The 10,055-nt window shown below is 39.7% G+C and overlaps 1 protein-coding gene across 1 annotated transcript; it reads right to left on the bottom strand.

Moving 5' to 3' along the window:
• Positions 1 to 1,732: 1,732 nt before the first annotated feature.
• On the bottom strand, positions 1,733 to 8,411 carry QQT2 (P-loop containing nucleoside triphosphate hydrolases superfamily protein). Its single transcript, XM_078584108.1, has 7 exons — positions 8,255 to 8,411; positions 6,757 to 6,818; positions 6,535 to 6,667; positions 5,197 to 5,423; positions 3,592 to 3,882; positions 2,228 to 2,433; positions 1,733 to 2,158 (listed from the first exon to the last, which is right to left on the bottom strand). Exons 2-7 carry the CDS (start codon positions 6,814 to 6,816, stop codon positions 1,879 to 1,881), a joined length of 1,197 nt encoding a protein of 398 aa, XP_078440234.1. The 5' UTR covers positions 6,817 to 6,818; positions 8,255 to 8,411; the 3' UTR covers positions 1,733 to 1,878.
• Between the last annotated feature and the right edge of the window lie 1,644 nt (positions 8,412 to 10,055).

Genomic DNA, 10,055 nt, shown 5'->3' with positions numbered 1-10,055 from the left:
ATAAACTCTCTTGTGATTTCAGAAAGAGTTGGTGGCCATGAGAAGGGAAGGGTACTTCTCACCGGGTGTGATACTAAAATCCAGGAGATGCTCTCTGATACTGGATAACCAGCACTGAAAACTGTCTTTACATTGTATGGTTTGGTGCTTTGATGGCCCCTACCTTACTGACTGCAACTTTTGTATTTATTGTTGCCTTCATTGCTGCTCCTCCTATAGATATTGATAGTATTCGTGAACCTGTTTCTGGATCTCTACTTTACAGAAACAACATTATGTATAGTGTTGTTATTCTGAATTTTGCAACTATTGATTTACATTTTTATCCAAAATATTGGTATAAAACCCAAAACCTCTGGCTGATGGCAAGTGACCCAAGGAAACAAAAGAATTAGTAACAGTTCATATACTCTCTTCTTGTAGATATGACTAACAAATAACAGAGTTATTTATGTATTACCCCCCCCCCTCCTCCTGCTTTGGTTGATTCATAATAGATTAGTTTAATCGAATATTTTATAAATAATAAATTAACATTAAAATTACAAGAATATATTTATTGGGTTAGGTCTTGGGTATATTGTCATTTGATAAATACCTTCTTTATTGTGTTGGAATGCATACTAAAACATTGTTTCAATTCCATTGCACTAAGAACTAGAAACATGAAGGAAGAAAGCGAGAGGATCTGCTAATTACTTATCCTAAATTTAGTCATTCTTGGAGGTATTCTCTCGATGAATAAGTAGTTGTTAAAGTGTAATTTAGAGATCAACAAGCACTTGGCTTGTATAATTAAAAAAACATTAAATTCTCTCTTCAAAAACAATATCTGCCTGTAATATTTTTGCTTTTGTCCATATTGCATGAAAATTTTGGTAAAATCAACAGTCAAATAAAACAAAATAATAATAACCATTGAATAATGATCATTGTGACCATTTTTTCTGCATTTTGGTTCATGTATTATGAATTCTCAAGGAAACGCCAGTGTTGTGTGTCATTTATCAATGAGTATCATTATTTTGATGGATTATTTATTGAAAAGTGTATCATTTAGTGTTTTCATCCCATTTCGTATTAATTTTATCTATTTATTTATATTAATACTTACTATGTTGACCTGCAGAGAAAACACTGTGAGAAGAGACCAGGAAATCACAAAAAAGAAAAAAAACATGGATGAGTGAGTAGAAAGGGCAAGTAAAAATTACCTTAAATAATAAATTCATCCCTCTCGATATCGTATAACTCCCCAAGGACTTTAATAAATGGCATTAAAGACAGTCATACTCTTATTAACCTTCAATCTCCTACTTAATAAGCAGATTAGTTAATTACTTTATAGAATGGAAGTTTGATCTTCAAGTTTAATTTTTTGGATTTGGTGAAACTTCAAATGAAGCATGCCGACTGCATCATAAATTGCCAACATAACCTTCAACAATGCTCAGATCCAAAATGTAACTATATTAAATATGTGCCAAATTCTCACTTATGAGTCCCAGAATATCATCTTTCCTTGATCCACAATTAAGTCATTCAATTCAAATGAGACCACTCATAGATATCTCAGTTCCACTTCCCCCCCTTCCCCACTTTTTTTACTGATTATGGAACTCTGCACAGAAGCAGCGTTTACCAAATGTTTGTTGCCAGTGTTCTGCTACAGACACAAGTCAACCTACATCTTATCCAAATCCCTTATATCCCAAAGTAGCTTGAATCAGACTTGTTTAAGAGACGGCAACCTTAATGACACTTTGACCATACAATAAATACAGTTTCAACATTCATGTCTCTTACTTCACTTTCCTCTCCACACAAAAACAAAGAGATTAGGCAGCCACTCCCAAAACACTCTTCTTATCCTTCCCTTCAGAAGGCAAACCTGCCTACCTCTTCATCATCATCTTCTTCGTCATCTGAAAATCTGATTTTTTCCTCATCATCATCTTCATCTTCTTCTTCGTCATCATCATCTTCTCCTCCCTCTTCCTCATCCTCCTGACCTGGGTTTGGGCCCTTAAGCCCGGTACTTAGCACCACGGTGGCCCCCTTCGACTTCTCCATATCGCTGCGCAGCTTGTCCATGCTCTCCCTCCGCCTCGCCTCCTCCACCTTCTCCTTCTCTGCCCGCCTCCTATCCAAATCAACCCTGGAAAACAAAAAAGCCAGTTAACCAAAGTCAACCCACCAGAGAGAAAAGTCAATTATTGTCATTTACTTGTAGCCTTCCATGAACTCTTGGGCACTGGCGTCCACGACAGAGAAAAACTCTTTCATGCCGTCCCCTGTAGTGGCGGAGACGCCAACGGTGCGGATGTTCTTGTAGAACTCGTCGAGAACGAGTGAGAGGCTCCTTGTCAGACTCGCCGTGTAGGATGTGTCTGATTCCACGGCAGCTTGGAATGCTTCAAAGTCCTCGATCCACTGGCCCAGAGTGAACTTAACTTTAGTTAAACAGAGATAAAAAGATGGGTTGACAGATTTAATAATGAGTGAATAGCTAAGGACTTCGTGATGGATCAATGTTTATAAATGTTCGTTCAGAAGGAGAGAGGGCCTTGAGGCAAAACACATGCGTAGAGACATCCATGAGTTTAGAGAGAGATAGAATGCATGCCACTACGGATAAGCGATGAGAGAGAGGGGGGGTTGCAGATGGACACACATATGAGCATTAGACACAGATGATTAGCTTCATGATTGATAGGCACGACATGCATATTTGAATGCACTTAAATATTCATAAGAGAGAGAATCTAGAGGGCAAAGAGACACATAGCAATATCGACAACAGCGAGAAAGGTAGGATATGCGCAGCCAGAAAAGAAAAAAAGAGAGAGAAATGACGAGGAGATACACGAATAGATATAAAGAGATGGGTCAAACCTGACTTCCTGATAGATAGACTCAAACTGGATACAAAAACGTAAATCAACGTTTGTACAGATGTAAAAAAAGAACACACAACGCATTTATAGAAAGAGGCATGAAATTAATAACATTATAAATCGACAAGAGAAACAGATTTACAAATAATACCATTCATAGACACGGACAGACTACCTCATGGGCAAAATCATTGATAGATGCGACATGGATAAGTGGACAGATGGATAGACAAGAGTGAAAAACATGCGTGAAACCAGACTTCATGATGGATAGACGTGATATGTAAGCATGAAAATTCATACAGAGAGAAGGAGAGCACACAGAAGACTATTGCAATAAGAAGAAAGAGAGATATCCAAATTACTACTTCACAAAGAGAGCACGCAAAAGGCTATCCCATAGGTAGAGAGAGACATACAACTAACTACTTCACAAAGAGAGCACACAGAAGACTCTTATAAAACTAGAGAGAGACATAATAACTACTTCACAAAGTGAGCACACAGAAGGCTATTGCACCTATGAGACAGACATCAAAATAACTATATCACAAAGACAGCACACAAAAGACTATCACAAATATAAAGAGAGATATCCAAATAACTACACCACAAAACAATATAAGTTGGCATAAGAAATAGCCATACAAGTAGAAGCATGCCCACATAAAACAGAGAGAGAGAGAGAGAACACCTCGAGGGCAAACTCATGGCGAGCGACATCAACTTTGTTGAAGACAATGATGACCGGGAGGCGAGTCTTGTAGAGGATGCTGCATGCATAGAGCATGTTGCTCATAAAAGTAACCGGGTTGGAAGAGCGAGGCGTGTCGACCACGTAGGCAATGACTGTGGGGAAAGTGGATGCAAAGGACTCTGTAATTATTGCACCCGATGCCGACCAGGTGAAGATCTCGATCTGACCAGGTGTGTCCACCATGACGTAGTCAACCTGATCAGCCCTTTTCTCGATGACAGATACAACCTAGGAATTCAATTCAATACGCAAAGTCAAATCATTCTCAGATTCAGATTCGGATTTCCCTACTTAGACACAGATTCATGTTTCAAAGTAAATGATGAATCGTCAGATTGAAAAGGATGAAGGTTCTAAAAATGTTACCCTACTCAATTCAGATTCGTCATGAAGTGAATAAATCTTCAGACTCAAAAAGGAATGAAGTTTTGAAAATGCATCCCCAGCTCAGATTCAGAATCATTTAACGAAGTCAATGATAAGTATTCAGATCCAGAAGGAATGAAATTCTGAAAAAGCAAAGTCTGAAGATTATGAGGTCATGCTACAAAGTAAATGAACAGTAACTGACAAAAATAAATGCGTGTTAACAAAATTGAACTGAATGTCTTTGTTTACTAAATAAATAATAAACAGGTTTCTTTCAAAAAAGAACTATATAATTGACAGGTAGTTGCCACAATACCAAGAGTGACACACAAAAGAAAGAATAAATGGTGCGGATGGAAGCAAAACTGTTAGAACGTTATTAGTAGGTTATTCCGATTAGAAGAACATCATCCAAGATGCAGAATTTTTAGACCAAAACAATCCCAAGCCTTGCCCATCCTTTTTCTAAACCGTAAATGAGAAATCTACATTAATTAAGCTGCATGCAACTCACTTCAGCACGATCTGTGCTTTGATTTCCCATCCTGAGATAACATCTTTCTTTTTCTTTCTGAAACTAAAACCTTGACCAAAAGAAGCACAATATCTGTGTATTGATGAATTGGCATTCCAGCCTACCTACTAATTTACTACATTGTGTGATTCATTTTCAGAGGAAGTTGTACGCGAGAATCTTGTAGAATAAACAAACAACGTAAAATGGGACATAATAAAAATAAACTAAGGGATATGACTGAGTAACGGGAATCTACCAAAGAAATTTGAAGGAATTAAAGATTTGCTACAAGAATAAGGCGCTGAATCTGCGCATAGTCATCAGAAAATAATTCAGATGAAACAAGAAACATCTATTGAAACCGTGAAGAATCCGCATTGACAGGGATATTCCCAGAGGGAACGCTACAGATATTTAAAGGGACAAGGAAAAGCTACTTTAGTCACAAAAGACCAAGACGCACCTAATAGGCCAAAGTACAGAACATAACCCTGAATTGGGTACATGATCATATCAGAATCCGCATTGCCAGAGAGATTCTAAATTATTGTTGGAAAACTGAAAAGTCAACACGATAGTTAACGCTGATATTTGTTTATCAGCATCTCCCAGAACGAGATGTGCAACATAAACTTCGCTTAAATTTTAGAAATTACCTCGTCAAACTTGGTCGAGAATAAATTTAGAGAGGTGAGAATGCCCCCGTTGGGTCCAAGCTTAAACTCCTTCATCACTTCCTTATAATGGACAGTGTCTCTTATGTCGATGTTGGCACCAAAAGGGAGACTCATCACGGCCGGGTCAAGGTTGATGAAGTAACCTCTCATATTTGAAGCCTGTGTGTGACAAAATAGTCGGTGAAGCAGGGTCGTCTTACCGCTCCCTGTGAACGACAACATTCCCAGTCAGGACTACGTTCCATTTAGGCGGTGGATGTTGAGGGTAATGTTAACTGATGATGATTTGATGATGAAAGTGTCAATGTTAATGTCCATGTTAACCTAACCTTCATTGGGTTTGGCAAGTTCCAACAATGATGAGGTGTGATGTTGATGGTGATGTCTTTTTTAAAAACAATGTTGATGGTTATGTTGATTTTTTTTTTTTAAGAAAAAATGATGTTGATGACAGGTTGACGACCTTGTGATGACAGGTTGACAATTTTGATGACAGTTTGACAATTTTGACCAGAATTGTCAACCTTGTGATGTTGATGACAGGTTGACGACCTTGTGATGACAGGTTGACAATTTTGATGACAGTTTGACAATTTTGATGACAGTTTGACAATTTTGACCAGAATTGTCAACCTTGTGATGTTGATGACAGGTTGACAATTTTGGTCAGTCTCTGTCGTCAACCCAATTTGACAACGATGGTGAATGCTTACCTCTGTCAATTCAGATCACCCAGCTCATGCTGATGTAAACATGATGCTGGCACTGTCATCATCCATCAACATTGACCGTTCAGCAAACTCTGTCATCGTCAGCATCAACCATCAATTGCCCTGGAACCTGTCAGCATAATCATCAACGTCACCAGCAACAACCTCAGTTACGTTGACATTGACGATGATGCCGACAATCACAGAATCCTGACCTTCCAGAGCTCTGAAAATTCCCTCGTCATCGTCAATGCCAAGTACGGTGGTTGATGTTGATGGGTTGAAGATTGATGTCTTTATACTTAATTAAGATTTTTAAGGATCATAGTTCCAAAAAAAGAAGTATTTTTAAGGATCATGTCTCATTGAAGAATCATGTCTGAAGTAACCCATCAACGACAACATCATCGCCAGCAGTACTCTCGTCAACATCAACATCGATGTTAACCACCCCATAAAGTGTTAATGTCGTTATCGTTGTCAGTGTTAACGAGGGTCCTCATCGATGATCTCAACATTCAAAGACGTTGACGGGTACCAAACCATAGGCAGGTAACTTTCTCACACTATCATTCAAGGATATGGATAGCGATGAGGAAGAACAAACCAGCCATTCCAACAACGATGATGATCACTGGCTTATTCCTGAAAACAATAGATGAGGACCCTGACGATGATTCCGATATGCCCATCTGCTCCATGGACTCAGCCAGGTCATCAGATTCTGGGACATTCCCACTCTGCAATGAAAAAGAGAACAAGATATATCAGGAAATCCGTGTGAATATGTAAAAGGCAGGGGAGAGGGGAAGAGAGATATAAGATTTACATTGTCTGGAGACTCGTCTACATCCATGCAAGCAGAGTCTTTTCCATCTCCTTTTTCCATATCTGATCCACGAAAAAGAGACCAAAGTTGTTCAATATGTCATCATGATGCATTAAAAAATTGAGGTGATATGCGTCATGGAGAACATTTTTTAAACAATCACATTAGCCACATGTTTTTTTTCTTTTGATTCCTTCAATCCGCGTATCATTCGAGTTCAATATTATTATTGTTGTACGAATATTATAAGGGAACATCTTTCTCCATGAAGTGCTGTGGCAATGCAAAAAAAGGGTTTTGAGGCTTAAATGAAATAAAAACTTGGGGTTCAAACATGGCAGCAGGTGGCAGTAACTTCCTCGCTAATATATGGGGGAGTTCAAACATCACGCTAATACTGTCCTAAAAATTCGGTATTGTAACTAAATTATCACGGAAATTGATCCGCAAGTTCTGATCGATGGTATTCCGGAAAAATACTGTAAGAAGTTACAAAGCAAGAAAACTTAAGTTCCAGGAATTTCATCAAATAAAGATGAAAAAGATGAAAGGTGCCTGCAATTTCAAATCTACCATCGCTTCTCAGAGCAAGCCCAAGAAATCTAGAACTATTCCGCCGGTACGTAATGGTTCCAGCTCAAGGAATGCAAATTATAATTGCTTAGGGGGAAAAAACAAGGATAATTTTTTTAAATACATGAACATATGAATTGAGACAAGAACTGTATGAGTCTCAATTTCCGTTACTTCGCTGGTTTTCCAAATGAATATATTCGGTAGTCGACTAAAGGTATATAGTTCTAAATGCTTACAGGAGAAAAAAAAAACCCATGATACTGTTTAGAATAAATGAACATATGAATTGAGACAAGAACAGTATGCCTCTCAACTTTCGTTTTTTGTTGGTTTTCCAAATGAAAACATTCGGTAATCGACTATCGTTAGTTAGTTCCAATTGCAAACAGGGGGAAAAACCCATGATTCTATTTATAAAACATGAACATATGAACTGGGAAAAGAACGGTACGACTCTCAAATTCCGTTTCTTCGTTGGTTTTCCAAATGAATATATTGGGAAATCGACCAGCGATAGATAGTTCTAAATGCTTACAGGGGAAATAACACCCAGGATATTATTCAGAATACATTAACATATGAACTAAGCCAAGAACACTATGACTCCCACATTCCGTTTCTTCGTCGGTCTTCTAAATGAACATTTTTTTAAGAAATTTTCCAAATGAACATATCGGGTAATCGGCTATCGGTAGACAGTTCCAAATTCTTACGGGGAAAAAACCCATGATACTATTTTGAAAGCATGAACATGTGAACTGAGACAAGAACTGTATGACTCTCAACTTCCGTTTCTTGGTCGGTTTTCGAAATGAATATTTTGGGAAATCGACTATCGGTGGATAGTTTCAAGTGGGTCGGCAATATCAACAAAGTGTCGAAATTTCGGCATACCCGAGTGGGAAAACTCAAGTAAACTCACCAAGGCTTTGGCGCTCTGAATATTCTTGAATATCACCGCCGCCTGACTCTTCAAGTTTTCTCCCTTTTCCCCTGTTAAGGGAGAGAGAAAGAGAGATAGAAGAGAAGAGAGGTTACTCCTAGAGAAGACCTAGGGTTTAAGGGTCAATTAAGAAGTATCACCAGATCAAGTACAAACTAAAGTAAAATCTGCCGTTAGAGGGGTGAACTCTCTCTCTCTCCTTTTTTCTCCCCCATATTTCTCTCTCTATCTCTGTCTCAGTCTCTCCCTCTATCTCTCCCTTTGTCTCTCTCTCTGTCTCTCTCTATCTCTCCCTCTATCTCTCTCTCAGTCTCTCTCTCTGTCTCTCTCTATCTCTCCCTCTATCTCTCTCTCAGTCTCTCTCTATCTCTCCCTCTATCTCTCTCTCAGTCTCTCTCTATCTCTCCCTCTATCTCTCTCTCAGTCTCTCTCTATCTCTCCCTCTATCTCTCTCTCAGTCTCTCTCTATCTCTCCCTCTATCTCTCTCTCAGTCTCTCTCTATCTCTCCCTCTATCTCTCTCTGTCTCTCATTATCTCTCTCTGTCTCTCCCTCTATCTCTCTCTTTCTCTCATTATATCTCTCTGTCTCTCCCTCTATCTCTCTAGAGCTGGACAACGAAAACGAAAGACAGGTTTGAACGGACAGAACGGAACGGAACAGACTTATGTTCCAATATCCGTCCGGGGAAAAAAATTCCGTCATTTTCGTCATTCGTCACCGTTCCGTCATCATCCGATGTACGTTATTCGTTCATTCCGTCAATCGTCCACAGAGGAAAACGGAACAGAACGGACGTCACAGTGATGGAACGAACGTCTTTGAACTCCCCATGCCCTCTTTGGCGCCATTCTCTCCCCCCCCTCTCTGGCGTCGTCTATCCCTACTTCTCTCTGCTCTCCCCCTCTTTGGCTGTCCGCTAGCCCCTCTTCATCTGTTGACTCTTTCCCCCTTTGTGTATATCGCCCCTCTCCCTCTCTCCGTCTGTCCCTTCTCTCACCCTGGACCTGCTCCTAAAAGCAATTGTTGAAGAAAAAAATTTCTCTGCTTTCTAATTCTAATGTCTTTTCAAATACACATTGTCACAATGTTTGCTGTGTGATTCTTTGTGTCTATCATAAATCACAGATGCAGGTTTAATATCACTTGCATCTGTGATTTACAATTTTTCGCTAATTTTTTTCTTTCCTTTGACGTCTAATTTTTTGGACTCATGCAGAACGTGTGGTAGTAGACGTAGTTGAGTATGCTTGCGTTATTGAGATTCCAGAGTTAAAGGTGAGCTTTTAATCTAAATCGATTTACTAGCTACAGACATCTATGTCATTGTTAATGATTTGGTTCAGCAAGAAAAAAATTTGGACTCATTACTTTCTGGAATTGAAGTTACTATCATCCACTTGCTTTTCACTTTGTTAATGTTCCATATCATGCATAGAATTATGCAGTTGTTTTTTGTTTGTTGGTTCCTTAGAGGCTAGCTAAATGAAGAAATCACATATTGTTATATGTGGGGGCGGCGATGAGCTCGGGATGCCGAGGTGGGGGGGTTGGGCAGCGGCGGCGAGAGAGCGGCCAGGGAGAGGAAGGGAAGGTGGGCAGAGCCAAGAGGGGCACGGCGGCGAGCGCGGACGGGGGTTGGGCGGCGGCAGCGAGCAGGGGGGCGACCGCGAGGGGGCGGAGCTCGAGGGGTGGAGGGGGGCAGGCGCCGGCAACAGCACTAGGCGTCATCTGTAATAGTCATCCGTTATTTCCATCATTCGTTCTTCATTCCTTCAGTC

This window comes from Wolffia australiana, chromosome 12 (genome assembly GCF_029677425.1).
Source record: "Wolffia australiana isolate 7733 chromosome 12, ASM2967742v1".
Classification (NCBI taxonomy): Eukaryota; Viridiplantae; Streptophyta; class Magnoliopsida; order Alismatales; family Araceae; genus Wolffia; species Wolffia australiana.
This window is presented reverse-complemented; position numbering and strand designations above follow the sequence as displayed.

Excerpts from the sequence above, each read along its gene's own strand:
- QQT2 (XM_078584108.1), bottom strand. The coding sequence starts at position 6,816 with ATGGAAAAAGGAGATGGAAAAGACTCTGCTTGCATGGATGTAGACGAG. Across the intron at positions 6,668-6,756 it reads TAGACGAGTCTCCAGACAAT|AGTGGGAATGTCCCAGAATC; the intron begins GTAAATCTTATA and ends TTTTCATTGCAG. Across the intron at positions 2,434-3,591 it reads GCCATGAGTTTGCCCTCGAG|TGGATCGAGGACTTTGAAGC; the intron begins GTGTTCTCTCTC and ends ACTCTGGGCCAG.